At 33.6% G+C, this 20,611-nt stretch overlaps 1 protein-coding gene across 6 annotated transcripts in view; it reads left to right on the forward strand.

The window, feature by feature from the left end:
* Nucleotides 1-20,611, forward strand: part of STXBP5L (syntaxin binding protein 5 like) — a 379,914-nt gene that overhangs the window by 217,455 nt on the left and 141,848 nt on the right. For all 6 annotated transcript variants that reach the window (XM_038582977.1, XM_038582980.1, XM_038582976.1 and 3 more), the window contains exons 12-14: nucleotides 3,462-3,534; nucleotides 13,601-13,748; nucleotides 14,580-14,647. In XM_038582977.1, coding sequence (XP_038438905.1) covers nucleotides 3,462-3,534; nucleotides 13,601-13,748; nucleotides 14,580-14,647 — 289 coding nt within the window. The remainder of the gene's footprint in view (nucleotides 1-3,461; nucleotides 3,535-13,600; nucleotides 13,749-14,579; nucleotides 14,648-20,611) is intronic.

Consider the following 20,611-nt stretch of genomic DNA (forward strand, 5'->3'; position numbering starts at 1 on the left):
AAATCTTAAATTCCAGATTCTAGCTGGGCGGTTTTTATGACAATGTTCATTAAAATGGTCAAGATCTGAAACACAGTAGTGCCTGAAGGAATGGAAGAGGAAACCCACTGAATTTGGTCACCAATGTCATAGATAGTGGCATGATAGATGATAGATGAGTCAAAGATAACATTTTAAGAGTAGTGGTTTCAGTGATGGCTCAGTTGGTTAAGTGTCTGCCTTAGGCTGAGATCATGATCCAGCGGTCCTGAGATGAAGCCCTACATCTGAGCCCCTGCTTTTCTCTTTCCCTCTGCCCCCTCCCCCTACTTGTGCTCACTCTCTCTTCTCTCCCAAATAAATAATTTTTTTTCAAAAAGTAGTAGTTTTATATGCGTTAACAGTTTTTGGAAAGAGAGAAAGATAAGTCTGTTATAAGTCAGAGTTGCTTAGCAGAAAAAGAAAAGGAAATGTTTTTTAATATTTATTTATGACTTATCAGAATATAGATGTTCTTTAGAGTCGTGAGAATGCATGATAAAAGAACAAAGGGAGAAAGAACAAACAGAAGACCAAAAGGATTTAAGATTTAGGAAAATGCCTCCTATTAAAGACCTTAGAGAAAAATGTATGTGCCAGTAATAGAGACTGACAGTGTTTGAACTCTGCAACCACACATTTTATGTGTGTGTATGTAAATTTCTGCACATCAGTAGAGATGTTAGGATAATTTCTAATAATTTTAAGTAAATTATGTCTAATCACTTCCAAGCAACAGATATGTCTTTGTCTTTCAGAGTAGTGGTAATGAGGATGGAATTTTTATTTGTCAGGAGCTAAGGGAAATATTTTAACTTTACTCAGCAAAATATATTTTATTAATATTTCTGGTTAAATCACTAATACATGAGAATGACAGAAAAGACCCTATAATGCACATTAGTGTATAATGAAAACTTACTGCCCTTCCAGAAATGACTATTTCTAAGTTTCTTAAGTGTTCTCCCAGAAAGTTTATGCCCATGTGTATTTATCTATGTATGCATTATCTCTTTTTTTGTACAAATGACAGCGTATTCTATGTGCTATTCCATATTACACCTTTTTTTCACTTAGTGTATTTTGATTATGATTCCATATTAGCAAATATGGAACTTCATTCTTTTTTACAGTCACATAGTGATAAATTTTACACATATGTTAAAATTAATTTACTAACAGTTTTTAATATTGATAAACTACTTGTGATATCTGACAATTCAATTCAACTTGTTTTTCAAAGAGCAGAAATTTCTCATCTCAGGGGTATTGCTCAGAGTAACTAAGCAACTATACTCAGAATTTGTCAATTTCACATTTACATTTAACAGTATCTGGTCCTCTACAAGCATAAGCAACTATTGCATTTCTCTTCAGAGAAATAGTCATTATGATGAGCTTTTTACCTGTTGGGGGCTAGGGTTAAAAGACTGGGCCTGCTCAAAAATAAACCAATCTAATAGAGGAAGTGATTCTATTGGCATCTACTGATCATGTACTATGTGTCAGGCTTTGCATTGAACATCCTCATATACATCTAATCTTCATAATAGTCTAAGGTAGTTATTTTGCCATATTAATAAATAAATAAATTGAATTGAATTGAGCTAATAAGTTAATGAATTTCCCTATTCAAACTGTTAATAAATAATAGATACAAAATTGAACCTAATACTGACTCCTAAGGAAATCTTTTTATTCAGAGGTTACTACAGTACAACAAGTACTTCTACAAAGGTGAAACTTTTGCCACCAGTTTTTATTATTTGAAAAGAAACAACTAAAACTGATATACCTACCTAAAGTGATAAAATAGATATAACTACCTAAAATGATTATGAATTTTTCTCATTCATGGCAGTGTCTCAACTATTTTATTTTTGTAGCAGTTGCTTCCCAATCAATGACTGTCTCTTAAAAAGAAGACAAATGAGTAGTACTATAGAACTCCAGTGTTCTTTCAACTGAAAAACAAACCAACCAAACAAAAAACAACCATTTTTTAACCCTAAAACCCCTAAATTCAAAAGCACTAAAGTAATGTTGAAAACTTAACACAGCTATAAGAGAAATAGAGGAAGCCTCAATTCAAGAACAGATTGAATGGCAAATAGTATGAAGACTGCATACTGTCCTATAAATGTGCACCCAAACAAGGGTATACTCCTCAGTTTTGGGGTTTCTGTTTCCAGTTTTTCTCTCATGGCATGCGACTTGTAAATATGAATAGGTTCTATAGCTCCTCAAGACTATAAAGGCCTGTGAAGGACTGTGAAGGCCATCTCTTCCAGTTTCCCACTAAGACTTGAATATTCTGAATAAAATTCCTGCCAAATGACCGTTGAGGTTAGGATTAAATACTTTTTAAGTAGCTAATAGAAACTACTGGTATAATGAAAATACATGGGAATTTAGAATCAGAAGGCCTGGGTTATAGTTCCAGCCTTTTCAGTAAACTAGCTTTGCAAATTTGTGCCAATCTCATAACCTCTTAGGACTTCAGTTTTCTCTATGAAATGAAAAATAGCAATACCTGTTCGAGCTACTGAGAATCAAATATCATATATGTAAGACATTTTTGTAAATACTTTTTTCTTTAAATTGAGAACATGCCTTTCCTTTATTTGTCACTATCATAGATGGAAAGCAATGTCTTCCCTGACCACAATAACTAAATTAGTGCTTTCCAACTAACCACAAGTCATTTCTTATACCATTACCCTTGACATTTTTTTTTCATAGCTCACATTATTTTCTGAATTTATCTTGTTTACTCCTTCATGGTTTGTATACATCCCTACAAAGCCCTAGAATGTAAACTCCATGAAAATAGGACGTTGTCAATTTTATTTTCCACGTATCCTTTGTTTTGAGAATAGTTGGTGGAACATATTGAAAGGAGGAAGTGGGGGGAGTTTAGATTTAGGAACTTGAAAATCCTAGACTATCCTCAGATTCCCTGCCTTTTTGAGGTATATACTCTTAGGCACATATCTTTAAATACATGTTAAATCACACTAATTGAAATTACATTTTTTAGTATAAGGAGTGTTGCTCTCATCGGGAAGGCAGAACTATTTTCTTAGAACAACTCCTTGTACGCATGAAATCAGATCTAAAATGGAAGGTTATGGAATAAGATAAATGTTTGTGAGACAGAGATAACACTGTCTTCAAATAATCTACTACTATTACCACCTCATGATTATTGAGAAATGTTTAACTCTATGCCTATGCAACTTCTCATTTTCATATTCCCAGTAATGATCTTAAAGTCTGAGAAACACAATATTTTTTTGAAAGTGCTCTTTGTTTTTCTTATTTTGGTTCATATTTTGGTCTTCTGAAATAATTTAAATAAGTTTTGTGAGGAGATAAAGGAAATGAAAGTTTGGTGACTTTATAAAATATGAAAACTTCCACTTTTTATTTTTTACTTGTAGAATTTCAAGAACCTTATGCTGTTGTAGTACTTCTGGAGAAAGATCTCATTGTAGTTGATCTGACACAAAGCAAGTAAGTTATTCATTTACAGATTAACACTATTTTTATAATCTCATTACAACTAAAATACAGGAAGATGTTATAGAGAATTGACATTAGTATATGTTAGATGGTAAATATTCTTTATGTGGAACATTGTTAGGCTAGAATTTTAGGAATGTAATTGGTTTAATAATAAAAACTAAACCAAGAGAGTTTAGGAAACACACACAATTGTAACACATTTTAAAGGCAACACCTGTTGTTTGGAAAGATGCATTTAGAGTCTGAGGATACATAAAATGGACCACATTTCTGCCGTTAACCTAAGCAAACACAATTGTTACGAAATTTTTATGGTGTACTACATGGCCATCTGCTAGACTATTGACTAAAGGAAAATGGCACATTAGAAAAGTTTTATTGGACTATTGCAGCAACAATACAGAAGAGCAGGATCTCAAGGGTAGAGAAGATGGAAGTCTTTCACTTTTTTATTTTTCATTATGTTGTAGGCAGTGAAACAAATATAAAATATTGCTGTTAAAGTGGCACTCTCAGCTCCATTACGTGAACAGTAAAAGCAGATAAAATTGATGAACACTGTCTTCTTGCAGCACATTTTCATAGTAAATGATGATAGGCATGAAACTGATTTCCCCTCACTTTTTTCTTTTTTAATTGAAGTATATTTAACAGATAATGTTATACTAGTTTCAGATGTACAACATATTGATTCAACAATTCTATACAATACTCAGTGTTCATCACAATAAGTGTAATTACCATCTCTTGCATTACAATATTATTACAGCATTATTCACTGTATTTCTATGCTGTACTTTTCATCTCCATAACTTATGTATTTCATAACTGAAAGTTTGTAGCTCCTAACCCCCTTTATTTCATCACCAGCCCATTTTGTCTCTTTGGCAATCACCAGCTTGTTCTTTGTATTTATGAATCTTTGTTTTTGTTTCTTTGTTTACTTGTTTTGTTTGTTAGATTCCACATGTAAATGAAATTACATGGTATTTTTCTGTCTGACTTATTTCACTTAGAATAATACCCTCCAGTCCCATCCATGTTGTTAAAAATGGCAATATCTCATTAGTTTTTATGGCTGAGTAATATTCCAGTATCTATCGATCGATTGATCAATTGATCTTCTTTATCCATTAATCTATCAATGGATGTTTAAGCTGCTTCTATATCTTGGATATTGGAAATAATGCTGCAATAAACATAGTGGTGCATTTATCTCTTTGAATTAGTGTTTTTGTTTTCTTTGGGTAAATACCTGATAGTATGACTACTAGATCAGATGGTATTTCTATTTTTAATACTTTTAAAAACCTCCATACTGTTTTGCATGGTGCCTGCACCAATTTATATTCCCACCAACAGTGCACTAGGGTCTCTTTTCCTCCACATCCTTGACAACTTTGTTGTTTCTTGTCTTTTTTATTCTAGTCATCCTGATAAGTGTAAGATGACATCTCATTGTAGTTTTCATTTGCATTTCCCTACTGATTTGTGATATTGGGCATTTTATCATGTGTCTGTTGGCTATTTGTATATCTTCTTTGGAAAAACGTCTATTCAAGTTCTCTGCACATTTTTAATTATTTGGGTTTTTTTTCGTGTTAATTTGTGTAAGTTATTTAAATATTTTTGGATATTAACCTTTTATCAGATACATCATTTGCAAATATCTTCTCCCATTCAGTAAGTTATCTTGCCATCTTGTTGATTGTTTCTTTCACTGTGCAAAACGTTTTATGTTGGTGTAGTCCCAATAGTTTATTTTTGCTTTTATTTCCCTTGCTGGAGGAGATATATCTATAAAACTGTTTCTATAGCAGATGTCAGAGAAATTACTGCCTATGTTTTATTCCAGAGGTTTTTGGTTCCAGGTTTCACATTAATTAGGTCTTTGAATTTGTGTGTGTGGTATAAGAAAGTGGTCTAATTTCACTCTTTTACATGTAGCTGTCCAGTTTTCTTAGCACCATTTTTTAAGAGACTGTCTTTTCACGTTGCATATTCTTACTCCTTTTATTGTAGATTAGTCAATCATATAAGCATGGGTTTATTTCTGGGCATCCTATTCTGTTCTGTTGGACTTGTGTTATGTATCTGTTTTGTTTTGTTTTGATTGCCAGTACCATACTGTTTTGATTATTACAGCTTTGTAGTATATCTTGAAATCTGGAGTTGATGAGATACGTACAGTTTTGTTCTTCTCAAGATTGCTTTGGGTGGCGCTTGAGTGATGCAGTCAGTTAAGCACCCAACTCTTGGTTTTGGCTCAGTTTGTGATCTCAGGGTTGTGGGATTCAGTCCCACATGGTGGCCCATACATTTTTTTTTTTTGTACGGTCTTTGTCTACTTTTGGTATCATAGTAATGTTGACCTTATAGAATGAATTTGGAGTTTTCATTTCTCTATTTTTTAGAATCATTTAAGAAAAAAATATTTAACTCTTCTTTAAATGTTTGGTAGAATTTGCCTGTGTAGCCATCTGGTCTTGGACTTTTGTTTGTTTAGAGTGTTTGATTGCTGATTCAACTCCATTACTAGTAACAGTTCCGTTCAAATTTTTGCTCTTCCTAAATTAGTTGTAGAGAATTATGTTTCTAGGATTTATTCATTTTTTCTAGGTTGTCCAATTTGTTGGCATATGATTCTTCATAATATTCTTATAATCCTTTGTATTTCTGTGGTGTTGGTTGTTTTCTTCATTGCTGATTTTGAGTTGTTGTCTTTTTTCCTTGATGAGTCTGGTTAAAAGTTTCAGTTTTGTTTATCCTTTTAAAGAACCAGCTCCTGGTTTCATTGACTTTTTCTTTGTGTGTGTTTTTAACCTATTATTTTATTTATTTCTCTCTAATCATTATTATTTCCTTTCTTCTTTCTGGCTTTCAGCTTTTTCTGGCTCCTTTAACTATAAGGTTAGGTTGTTTAAGGATTTTCATCTCTTGAAGTAGGTCTGTATTGCTATAAACTTCTCTTAAAACTGCTTTTGCTGTGTCCCAAAGATTTTGGACTATTGTGTTTTTATTTTCCTTTGTCTCCATGTATTTTTTTATTTCCTCTTTGACTTCTTGGTTAGTAGCACGGTGTATAGCCTTCATGTGTTTCTGTTCTTTCCAGATTTTCTTACAATTGATTTTCATTTTCATACCATTGTGTTTAGAAAATATGTTTGATATATTAGTCTTCTTAAACTTGTTGAGACTTGTTTTGTGACCTAACATGATCTATCTTGGAGATTCCATGTACAATTGAAAAGAATGTGTATTCTGTTGTTTTTAGATGAAATGATATGTATATATCTGTATACATCTGGTCTGTTATGTCATTCAGAGGCACTATTTCCTTTAGATTTTCTGGCTAGATGATCTGTCCATTGATATGTGAGGTATTAAAGTCTCCTACTGTTATTGTATGACTGTCAATTTTTTCCCTTTATGTTTTTTAATATGTGCTTTATGTATTTGGGTGCTCCAATTTGGGTACATAGGTATTTAAAATTGTTATATCATCTTCTTAGATGTTCCCTTTATCATTATGTAGTGTCTTTCTTTGTTTCTCATTAGTCTTTGTTTTAAAGTCTTTTTTGTCTAAGTATTGCTACCCCTGTTCTCAGTCTGTATGTGTCTTTAGGTCTGGCATGAGTCTCTTATAAGCAGCATATAGATGTGTCTTGTGTATTAACCATTCAGTCATTCTAGGTCTATGATTGGAACATTTAGTCCCTTTAAAGTAAATTGTTTTCTAATTGTTTTTGTAGGTCTTCTCTGTCCCTTTTTCTCTGTCCCTTTTTTCTCTCACTCTTTTCTCTTGTGATTTGATGGCTTTCTTTAGTGTTATGCTTGGATTGCTTTCTATTTATTTTGTGTAGGTTTCTGATTTGTGGTTACCATTAGGTTCATATATAACATCTTATGAGTATAGTTGTCTATATTAACTTTATGGTCACTTAAGTTCAAATGCATTCTAAAAGCATTAAATTTCTACTCTGTTTCCATGTTTTATGTATATGATGTCATAATTTACATATTTTTATTCTGTGTATACCTTGAATGGTTTTGTTAGATATAATTATCTGTTTTTGTGTTTTAACCTCCATAATGGCTTTATAAGTGATTAATCTACTACCTTCATTAAACGTTTACTTTCATCCATGAACTTTCTCCCTTTCATAATCTTCTTCTAGTTATGGACTTTTCTTTCCACTCAAAGAATTCCCTTTAACATTTATTATAAGGCTGGTTTAGTGGTAATGACCTCTTTTAACTTTTGTTTGGGAAACTTTTTACTCTCCTGTTCTGAATGGTAATTTAACTGGATAGAGTATTTTGGTTGCATGTTTTTTTACTATATCATGCCACTCTCTTCTGGTCTAAAAAATTTCTGCTGAAAAATCAGCTGATAGCCTATTGGATTTACCTTTATGTAACTTTTTTCCCCCTTTTGCTGCTTTTAAAATACTATCATTACTTTTTGCCATTTTAATTATTACATATCTTGGTGTGGACATTTTTGGTTGAATATTGTTAGGGGCTCTCTGTGATTCCTGTATCTAGATGTCTGTTTCCTTCCCCAGATTAGGAAAGTTTTTAGCTATTATTTCTTCAAATAAGTTGTAATGCCTCCTTCTCTTTTCTTTTGGGATCCCTATAATATGATGTTAATACTCTTGATGATGTCACTGAGTTCCCTTAACCTATTCTCATTTTTTATTATTCTTGATTGGTTGCTTGCTTTCCAATATCCTGTCTTCCAGATTGCTTGTCCATTCTTCTGCCTACCCTAGTATGCTGTTTATTCCCTCTTGTGTGTTTTTATTTTGGTTATTGAATATTTCATCTCTGCCTTGATCTGTTTTATATTTTCTATCTCTTTATTGAAGTTCTCACTAAATTCATCCATTCTCTTCTGAAGTCCAGTGAGTACCTTTATAACCATTACTTTGCATTTTTATCAGGCATACTGCTTTATCTCTTTGCTTTGCTTAGGTCTTTTGCTGTGATTCTGTTCTTTCATTTTGTTCTCATTTTGTCTAACTCTATGCTTGTTTTACTCTGTTAGGAAGGTCAGTTATATCACCTGGTCTTGAAAATAGCAGCCTTGGATAGAAGAAGCAGTCCTGTGGTGCCCTTTAGTGATATTACCCCTAGTCACTAGAGCTAGGTACTCCTTGGGTGTAATCTCTAGGGGCTGTGTGCACCCTAGTTTATGGCTGAGCAGCATCTTCCCTCAGCCCAGTAAGCTGCAATGATCCACTTTGCCTGCTTTGGGTGCACTGGATAGGGTTTGGTCCCTGTGCTGCTGAGAGGCCTACAGTCTCTGTGGGCTTGTAGCTGGGTGGGGCAGCAGTAAGGCTAGCTGTCTACAATTAACCTCTGCAGAGGCACAGCCAATAGCAGGGCTTTCTCTATGTTTGATCCACACAGGCTTTTATTGATGGGTGGGGCCAGGAACTAGATTAGGTATTTGCAGTCAGCCTCTTTACTATCACTGTGGGCATACTGACCAAGTAGGGCACTCTTTATCTCTTTCTCTCTCTGCATAGCTGCTAAAAGCCTTAGTTGCTGGAATTGTAGGTATGCTGCTGTGTGGAGTTATCTCTTCCTCTCTCCAGGGCAGGAGTCATTTTAGAGTGGCACTGATCCCTACCAGGGAAGATTGCAGGATGTAATTGGTAGGAGCTGCTTTGTAGGGATGTCTGCAGAGGCAGGTGGGTTGGATGGGGTATGGCACACAGTGCTAGTAAGATAGGTGGAGAGTGTTAGGGCTGGTTTGCAAGTGTCCAGCTATCTAGGCTGGGGGATGGGAAGAAAAAAGACATCCACTAACATTTGTTCTTGGAGAAAACCCTGAAGATCTCTGCCTCTCCATGCACATTCTGAGATTAGTAAAATTTCAAACTACTGCTTCTATGCTGTGTCTCTTTTGGGGTTATTATGCAGGATCTTTAAGGGCAGAGATTCAGTTTCCTATCTCCCTCTGGCTTTCCTGAGTTAAGCTCCACTGGTTCTTAAAGCCCTGTGTAAATGGAGATTCTTCTTCCCAGAGTGGAACCCCAGTGCCTGGGATGTCTTCTATGGGATCTAATCTTCCTTCCCCATGCTTTTGGTATCCCTTTCATTTGTGTTTAGTATTACCAGGGGTTTGGTTCTCAACATATCTCTGCCCCTCTTCTTCAGTATGGCCTCTTCTCTACAATTAACTATGGAAAGTCTATTCTGTCAGTCTTTATTAGATCATTTTCAGAGTTAGTTGCACAGATGTAGTTGTTATCTTGGTATGTCCATGGGACAAAGTGAGCTCAGGATCCCCCTACTCTGTTTCTGATTTTTCCATCATTCTATGCAGAAGTTTTGTACATTCTGTCACCTCTATATTATTGATTTTCCCTTCCTTTTTCTTCTCATTAACATCTTTTCTGTAAGAAACTCAACTCAGATATCATTTCCTCATTAAAATGTTTCATTACCTATGTAATTTTTTTCAAATACCGTTACAGACTCTCATATTTCCCTTGCTCCTCTCCTTCATAACTCTGAAACAGATAAAATTTTCTATTTGTTTATTACTGCTTTAAAGATTCTCTACTAGACTGTAGGTATCATGGAGGAGGAGCTTTTTCTGCATATGGAGTAGGTTCTTAGTAAATTTTTGTTGCATAACTTACAGCCTGAGTGCTACTTTCTGTGTCATTTAAAAATGTTAGGGACAGGGAACCTGGGTGGCCTAGTTGATTAAATGTCCGACTCTTGATTTCAGCTCAGGTCATGATTTCAAGGTTGTGGGATTGGGCTCCATTGGGCTCTTCACTCAGCGGGGCTTCTATTGGAGATTCTCTTCCCTCTGCACCTCCTCACCATGCTCGCTCTCAAATAAACAAATCTATACCAAAAAATGTCAGAGCCAAAGTTCTTCTTTATGCTCATTTATAGTATATAATATTTCAGTTTTTTGAAAGGGATATAGGATTAGGGCCATCTAATTGGCTAATAGCTTTCAAGACCCTCTATACCTTTAATACTCACTGTTTTCAGTATATACATTTATTCTTATGGCTTTCATTATTACTTAAGTATTTGAATTGACATTTTGCTTTTTATTTAACATTTCACCTTTGGCAACACCATGTTTTAAAATCTATGTGACATTCCTATTTCATTGTCTATTACAAGAAATTTAACATATTCTCTTTCCTTTCAAATAGTTCCTAACCATGTTTCATGTTATTATATTGCAATTTTGTACTCCTTTTCAGATTAAACTCTTCTTCCCTTCCCCCCTTTTTTCCATTTAATTGTTTATATGAAACCATGCATTAGGGCTTACAAGTTTTTCTTCTTCTTGATTCCTTGGATTTATGTCTTTGCTTACATCTCCCTATCTAAATTCTTATAATACATTATTAGTTATTTTTTACTTAGCTATCTTTTTCTTTGCCAATACACTAATTTTCCCCATTTTCATGATATTGTTTACCTTGTCAAAAGTCTACCATTGTAACCTCTTGCTGTTATCAAATCCCTAGTTGTAGATGCAGTCATTAAGGTGATTAATTTATTTTACTTCTAATTCATCAATCTCAGAAATGTTAGATTTTTTTAAAGATTTTATTTATTACTCATGAGAGACATACAGAGAGAGAGGCAGAGACATAGGAAGAGGGAGGAGAAGCAGGCTCCATGCAGAAAGCTGGATGCGGCACTTGATCCTGGGACTCTTGGACACTCTGGTGTCCAAGTACCAGCAGTACCAGGATGCTACGGCCAAGGAGGAGGGGGAGTTCGAGGAGGAGGTAGAGGAGGAGGTGGCCTTGAGCTGATACCTGGTAAAGCGCGTGGAAGCTGTGTGAACTCTTTATTCGCTCACAACCTGTTCTCTGATAGCCATGTCTCTGTGTGCCCTCGCTCTTTTTCCTGTCTGGATGTCACATGCTGTACAGACGCCACCATTTTCATAGTGGAAAAAAAAAAAAAAAGGCATGAGCCAAAGGTGACGCTCAACCACTGAGCCACCCAGGTGCCCAGAAATGTTTGATTTTTACCCTGAAATAGAGAACCTTTGATCCATATATTTTAACCTATGTGCTATCTCTCTAATTTAATTACATTTATTTCTGGGTCCAGGTAGTACTTTAAAGTTTTTATTTAAATTCCAGTTAGTTAAAATATAGTGTAATATTAGTTTCAGGTGTACAATATAGTGATTTAACACTTCCATACAATGCTCATTGTTCATCACAAGTGAACTCCTTTATTTCCATCATCTATTTAATCCATTCCTTCACCCACCTCCCCTTTGATAACTATTGGTTTGTTCTTGATAGTTAACCGTCTGTTTCTTAGTTTGCCTCTCTTTCTTTACCTATGCTCAAATTCTTACATTTGAGTGAAATCAGATAGGTATTTGTCTTTATCTGACTGACTTATGTCTCTTAGCATTATTCTATCCATGTCATTGCAAATGGGAAGATTTCATTCTTTTTATTACTGATTAATATTCCATCGTGTATATACTATATCATATCATCTTTGTCCGTTCCTCGGTCAATGGACATTTAGGCTGCTTCCATAGTTAGGCTATTGTAGATAATGCTACTCTAAGTACTGGGGTTCATGTGTCTCTTTGAATTAGTATTTTTATATTCTTGAAATAAATACCTAGCAGTGCAATTGTTGGATCATTGGATAATTCTAACTTTTTGAGGAACCTCCATACTATTTTCTCAAATAGCTGTACCAGTTTGCATTCCCACTAACAGTGGTAAGAAGCTTGTTCCCCTTTCTCTGCATCCTCGCCAACACCTATTGTTTCTTTTGTTGTTGATTTTAGCCAATCTGACAAGTGATAGGTCATTGTAGCTTTGATTTGTGTTACCCTGATAATGAATGATGTCAAACATCTTTTCATGTGCCTCTTGGCCATCTGTATGCTTTCTTTGGAAAAAAATGTCTTCAGATCTTCAGCCCATTTTTTAATTGGACTATTAATTTTTGGGGTGTTGCATAATTTATTTTGGATACTATCAGATATATCATTTATTAAATATAATGTGCTCCTTTTCACCTGATTTTGTATATACTGCTATTATATACACACACACACACACACACACACACTACTATTCTTATCTGAAATATAAATCTGCAGCATTTCAAATGGAAGGCAAGTAAGAAAATCCTTGCCAATACACACACACACATCATACTCTCCAGAGATTGGACTAAGTTTTAAGTAAGTTCCTAATAATTAGGGGAAAATTATTTTACTAGACCTTAAACCCTCAGGGGAAAAAGACCTTATTAAGAAGTAACATGAACATATGGATCTAGAACATATGCAGCGTAGACTAATACTCAATGCCCTCTACTACAGTACCTGTTACATCTGGTACCTAAGAAGTGCACAATATATTATGACTATAAGAATTCTTAATGTGGTTCTATACTGATACTCATTTTAAATATTATAGTGAGCCTGAGGATATGAAATTTACTGCATCCATAAGTCTGTATTCCCACTATGTTCTCTAGTTAAGTTTACATTGGAAATTATCTTAAACATATGTAATCATACACACACACAGCAAACTCATCTTTCAATTACACCTACCAAAAAATCACAAATACTTGCCTGTGTATTACCTCACTAGGAAACACATGTCAAAATTATTAAGATATTTTAACATTTCTATTATGTAAATATTTACATGAAATTGTACATAGATAAAATACCTGACATGCTTTAATACATTGATGAAGTCAGTTTAATGAATACATTTTCAATTTGATATAATTCATTCTCTCCATATTAGCAAAGTGGCGTCACTGTGGAATTTTAGAATTACAGAAAAGACAATGAATTTATTCAAGTAAAATTCTACTAGTATTCATATTCTGCTTTATAGATAAATATTCTTAAAAGACCATTCTTGTTCATGTGATCCTTATTTTATGATAATTAAGTGAAATGTATAATACTTAGAAGATGTTAGGATTTGTTATAAAAGTTATTTCATTTTTTTCTCTTTAAAAAATATACTAATATATTGTCTTCATCTGTTAGTTTTCCAATCTTTGAAAATCCGTATCCCATGGACATTCATGAATCACCAGTTACATGCACAGCATACTTTGCTGATTGCCCACCAGATCTGATTCTAGTACTCTACTCTATAGGAGTCAAGCATAAAAAACAAGGATACAGTAATAAGGTAAAAGTAACAAATTTCCTGTTCTTTTCTGACCTTCCCTATAAGAAGACTTGAACTAAATTCTTTTGAGTTCATAAGCTGGTCTCCATAAAAGACATAACTTGTGGAATTTAAATTTTCTAAATACTATATAGCCTTAAATCTACAAGAATATAAATTTCTTATATACTTATTATATGCTTATGTAATGAGATATACTTATTTCTCATACATATTTATATACTAAGTATATAAACGAGTGTAGTTTTTAATTATTTTAGAACAAGGAGTATGGTTTACAAAATTCAAGAGTCAACTCTTTTCAGTTAATGATTTCTTATTCAGTGGTTAACAAGGCATAATTAACAAAGTCATTTATTAAATAACTTTCTAAATTAATTTCATTTTTTTGTATTTAATTACAGGATTCAAATACTTAAAACAGTAATAGACTATGATTTGTATTTGCACAAGGCTGTTGGAATGGGCAACTCTGGGGGTACAATTTACATAGTATTCTGTGTTAACAGAACTATGATAGTTTGGTAGCACACAGGCTATGTTGCAAATGTAGCAACACTGTATCTGTATGATTAAAATACTTTTTAAATACTTTGAATATATATTATCATTTATATAAAAATTTATATTTTAATGAGATGGAATTGTACATTTGGGATTGTTCAATTAAAGAATTAAAAGATAGCATACACTTCATCCTTTGCTAATATACAGCTATTTCTTTGTAAAGTGAATCTTTTTCTGTATTTTAAAATGTTTTTATTTAAAAATTTTATGCCATTTAAATTTTAAAAATAAAACTCATAAATTCTTCCCGGATAATCTATTTAGGAGTGGCCCATCAGTGGAGGAGCGTGGAACCTTGGAACACAAACATATCCAGAAATTATTATTACTGGGTAAGTGGGATGTGATTTGTGACTTTATCAATTCATCAGCAAAAAGATGTTCTAGACAATACCAGAAATAGCACTACTTCCTATAGCAACTGACTTCATGCTCTAATATTAGGAATGAAAATAGAGACATAACAACAGATATAGATGACATTTAAAAGATTATAAGGGCCTCTGTTTACTAGATACATAATATACTTTTTCCTATAGTACTACCCAAAGCCCTGGGTATTATATATTAAACAAACATAAGATGACTGGAAAAGATGGAGAGAAGTGAAGGTGTTTAGAGCCCCCAACACTCAAGAAATGACATGGTGGTGAATGTTCTGGGTTTTCTTTTTGCTTCATATATCCCAGAATTGGAGCTGAGGAAGCTGGCAACTGCCAATGGGCACAGACAAAACAATAAAAAAGCCCAACAAAAGTAGCACTCTCTAGCCAAATGATGAAGTAAGGGGCAACCTCTCAAGACAGAAAATTGTTAGAAATTAATCTCTCTAACCACCAGAAAAAAAACTATGCCCTACAACAACCCACTCCAGCAGAGGGAGCATCAGTTTCTGACATTGAGCAAGACCTGAATAGGGAACTTTTTAACCCTTCTGGGTGGTAATGAAACCCATCACCTGTGGTGTTAGAGGAGGTCATGTGGGCAACCATAATCAACCACTGCCCAGTGGTATGCGGAGCCACACACTTTCCTCTTCTTGGGCCACTGCAAGTCCAGTGAGGATGCAAAGAAGAAAGAACAGACTGAAAAATTACATGAGGAATAATAGCTGAAAACTCCCCAAATTTGGCAATAAACATGATCCTATAGATTCCAGATGCTGAATGAACAAGTAATCTACAAGATACATCATAGTCAACAAGAGAGAAATGATGCTTTACTGATAGTGCAAAACCAATTGGATGACAGTGGATTTCTCATCAAAAACCATGGAAGCCAGAAGAAAATCTGATCTGTTTGAAGTGCTGAAATAAAACAATTGGTAATCCAGAATTGTATACCTAACAAAAATATCCTAGAGGAAATATTTAAGGCAATTACAAATGGGAGAGGATAAAGTAAAGTAAAGGGAGCAGGTTTTTACACTTACCTCAAAATGGTAGTATGATACCAGAAGACAGTGACAAGTTATAAATATATAATGTTTTAAAAAGTTTTAATGTTTTAATATGTTTAATGTTCACACTAACATTAATTAAATTATGTTAAATTAATTTAAACATAATATGTTTAATATGTTCACATATTTTTAATGTTTTAAAAACCATTAAAAATATGTGAAAAGATACACTAAAAGACATTATTGGCACATAAAATGCATGCATTAAATAATTGAAATAACCTCTAGGAAGTCAGGGGAAAAGAGTGGGAAAAAAACCCAAACCAGACAGACTGAAGCCCTAACATATCTATGATTCCATTAAATATAAATGGTCTAAATATACCACTTCAAATGCACAAATTGGCATAGTGGATTAAAAACATGACCTAACTATATGCTATTTACAATATACTTCAAATATAACAGATAGGAGAGAAACAATAGGAAAATACTCCATAAAATAATCAATGGAGAGTGACATCAATAAGATGTTAGAATAAATAGCCTAGATGTAACAACAAGATATGTTAAAAAACAACAACAACAACAACCACTTAATGAAAATTCCAGAAATTAGTTAGGAAATCATAGTACCCCAGCCAGGATGAAAGCCTAGAATAGCCACAGCCATTTCATTTCATCTCAACTGTGTCTGCTCTTCCTCCAAATTATTACAGCTCACGTTCAGGAAGAAAGTAGAGAAGTGGAATATACATTCAGTGTTCCTCCTTTTCTGGCGGGAATCCCTAAATGACTAATTCAGGCAAGACAGAATCTAGAGTACTGATGAAACATAGATGCCTGGAGGCAGAGAATAAAAGAGTTCAGTGGTTTGTTGAAGCACCAAAAAAAATTGCAGTGCTGCCAGCAGACAGTAAAGGGAGCAAAAGACTGCAAGCCATCAAGATAAAGAAACCAGAAACCTCTCTAATTAGGAAATTATACACACAAACCCAAAGAAGACACATCCTCATTAAAAGTTTGAGAAGTCCCCAGGATCTCTACCTGGACTGATTGGTGAAGGTCTTCTCCTATACAAAATCCATTCATAAAAGGTAGCTCTAATGCTAAATTCAAAATAACAAGAAACACAAAGAAATAGTAAAATATGGCCCAATCAAGGAACAAAAAACACCTCCAAAAGCTGATCCCAAAGAAATTGATATATGTGAATTACCTGACAGTTCAGAAGAACTGTCTTAAAGAAGCTCAATGCACTCTAAGAGTACAAAGATAGACAACTAAATAAAACCAGGAAAATGATAAATGAATAAAATGAGAATATTAATAAAGAACTACTACAAAAAAGAGCTAAAAAGATATTTTGGAGGAAAGTACTGAATTGAAAAATTTTATTATGACTGAAAACTTCCCAAATCTAAGTAAATGAACATACACATTCAAGAACCCCCAAATACTCCAATGAAGGTGAACCTAAAGAGGCCTACATTGAGATAGATCATAATCAAATGGGCAAACACAAAGAAATAATCTTGAAAGCAGCAACAGAAAAGCTATTCATCATGTATATGGAAACTCCCACAAGATTCAGTAGATTTCTCAGCAGAAACACTCTGAGATTGAAGGGAGCAGGTTGATATATTCAAAATGCAAGAACAAAAAAAAAGGCAGGTTTGAATACTGTATCTGGAAAACTACTTCAAAAATAAAAGAAATAAAGACCTTCCGAGCTAAAAGCTGAGAATCTTTATCACCAATACACCTGCCTTACTAGAACTGCTAAAGGGAGTCCTTCAAGTCAAAATGAATGAATGTTAGACAGCAAAATGAAAGTATAAGAAAATATATAGACAAAAAATCCTGTAACAATAAAGTGGTACTATATAAATAACTTTAAATTCAGGTTTAGAATTTAGAAGATAAAAAAAGGAATTTAGAAGATAAAGGCACTTTAAAAAAATTATATAAAACTACATCAATAAGAGAGAGGATTAAAATCATGTGAACATTTCAGTAGATGCAAAACATTTGACAAAGTACAGCATCCATTCACAATAAAAATCCCCAAAGTAGGTCTAGAGAGAACAAACTTCAACATAATAAAGGCCTTATATGAAAAATCCATTCCTGACATTATAATGGTAAAAAACTGAAAGCTTTTCCCCTAAGATCAGGAACAAAACAAGGATGTCCACTCTGACCACTTTTATTCAATATAGTATTGGAAGTCCTAGCCATAGCAATTAAGCAACATCAAGAAATAAAAGGCATTTTCCATATTGGCAAGGAAGAAATAAAACTCACTATTAGTAGGTGCCATGATACTATACAGAGAAAACCCAAGAACTATTAGAACTGATAAATAAATTCAGTAAAGTCCCAGGGTACAACATCAAAGTACAGAAATTTTTGCATTCCTAAATACTAATGATGAAGCAGCAGAAAGTGAAGTTAAGAAAACAATCCCATATATCACTGCATCAAAAACAACAAAAGAGGTGAAAGACCTATATCCTGAAAAGTGTAAAACACTGATGAGAGATTCAGGATGGCACAAAGAAATGGAAGGACATTCCATGCTCATGGATTGAAAGAGCAATTATTATTAAAACATCTATACTACCCAAAGCAATTTACAGATTTAATGCAATCTCTATCAAAATAACATCATTTTTCATAGAGCTAGTAAAAACAATCCTAAAATTTGTGTGGAACCACAAAAGACCTCAAATACCCAAAGGAATCTTGAAAAACAAAAACAACAACAACAAAAAAGAAAAAACAAAAACAAACGAAGTGTCACAACTCTAGATTTCAAGTCACATTATAAAGTGGTACTAACTAATACAGTATGGTACTGGCATAAAAAATAGATACATAGAGCAATGGGATAGAGCAACAATGACAAAAAAAATTTTTTTTAAAACAGAAATAAACCCACAATTATTTGGTCAATTAATCTTCAATGAAGGAAAAAATGAATATAAAATAGGAAAAAGATACTCTCTTCAACAAATTGGGAAAACTAGACATCCAGATACAAAAGAATGATACTGGACTACTTTTCACCATTCACAAAAAATAAACTTAAAATAGATTAAATACCTAAATGTGAGACCTGAGACCATAAAAATCCTTGAAGAGAGCACAGGAATAATCTGTCTGACATCAGCCATAGTAAAATTTTCTAGATATGTCTCCTGAGGGAAAAAATAAAAAATAAACTATTTGGATTATATCAACATAAAAAGCTTCTGCATGGTGAAAGAAACAATCAATAAAACTAAAAGGCAAGCTACAGAATGGGAAAAGATATTTGCAAATGACATATCTGAGAAAGGGTTAGTATATAAAGAACTGGTACAACTCCAGATCCCCAAAACAAATAATGCAATTAAAAATGGGCTGAAGACATACAGATGGCCAACAGACACATGAAAAGATGCTCGACATCTCTCAGCATTGGGGAAATACAGATCAAAACCACAAAGAGATAGTACCTCACACCTTGTCAGGATTACTAAAATCAACAACAAAGAAAAAGTGTTGACAAGGATGTGGAGAAGTTGGTGGAAATGCTAACTAGTGCAGCCACTCTGGAAAACAGTATGGCAGTTCCTCAAAAAATTAAAAATAGAACTACCCTATGATCCAATAATTGCATTACTGGGTGTTTACCCCCAAAATACCAAAATATTAATTGAAGGGATACATGTATCCCTATGCTTTTTGCAGCATTCTAGAATAGCCAAACTATAGAAGCAGCTCAAGTGTCCATTAATAGATGACTGGATAGAGAAGATGTCATGTGTGGACTATTACTCAGCCATAAAAAATAATGAAATCTTGCCATTTGCAACAAAATGGATAGAGTGCTAAGTGAAATAAGTCAGAGAAGAACAAATACCATTGAGTTCATTTATACGTGGAATTTGAAAAAAAACAAACTAGCAAAGAAAGAAAAAAAGAGACAAATCAAGAAACAGACTCTTAGCTACAGAAAACAAATGGATCATTACCAGATGGGTAAAATATGATCTGAGGATTAAAGAGTACACTTATGATAAAAAATAAAATGATAAACTATATAAAACTATATTAATAGTTATAAAATATAAAAAGATGTAATTTGTGACATTGGTAACATAAAGAACAGTTGTAAAGGAATGGAGTTTTTTTAAATGCAAATGACGTTAACCTGTTACCACTTTAAAGTAGATGGGTATAACTATAAAATCCTTTATATAATATACATGGTTATGACAAAGAAAATGTCAATAGAATACACACAAAAGAAAATAAGAACAGAATCAAAGCATGTCACTATAAAAAGTCAATGAAACACACAGAAATGCAGGAAGAGAGAAAATGTGGGACAAAATAAATACATGATAAACAATTTTAAAATGGCAATAGTAAATACTTCCTTTTCAGTAAGGTCTTTAAATGTAAATGGATTAAATTTCCCAAATCAAGTGGTTGCATATATTAAAAAACAAAAAAGATTCAACTCTATACTGTCTACAGAAATTCACTTCAGGTATAACATATATAGGCTGAAAGTGGAAGGATGGATATATAATGTGCAAATGCTATCCAAAAGAGAGCAGGGATGACCATACTTAATGTAAGACAAAATACACTTTAATCAAAAGTTGTCATAAGAGACAAAGAAGCATATTATATATAATGATAAAACAACCAAGGACGCTTGGGTGGCTCAGTGGTTGGGCATCTGCCTTTGGCTGAGGGCGTGATCCTGGAGTCCCGGGATCAAGTCCCACATTGGGCTCCCTGCATGGAGCCTGCTGCTCCCTCTGCCTATGTCTCTGTATCTCTCTCTGCGTGTCTCTCATGAATAAATAAATAATCTTTAAAAAAAAAAAGATAA

The sequence above is a fragment of the Canis lupus genome, chromosome 33 (assembly GCF_011100685.1).
Source record: "Canis lupus familiaris isolate Mischka breed German Shepherd chromosome 33, alternate assembly UU_Cfam_GSD_1.0, whole genome shotgun sequence".
Lineage (NCBI taxonomy): Eukaryota > Metazoa > Chordata > Mammalia > Carnivora > Canidae > Canis > Canis lupus.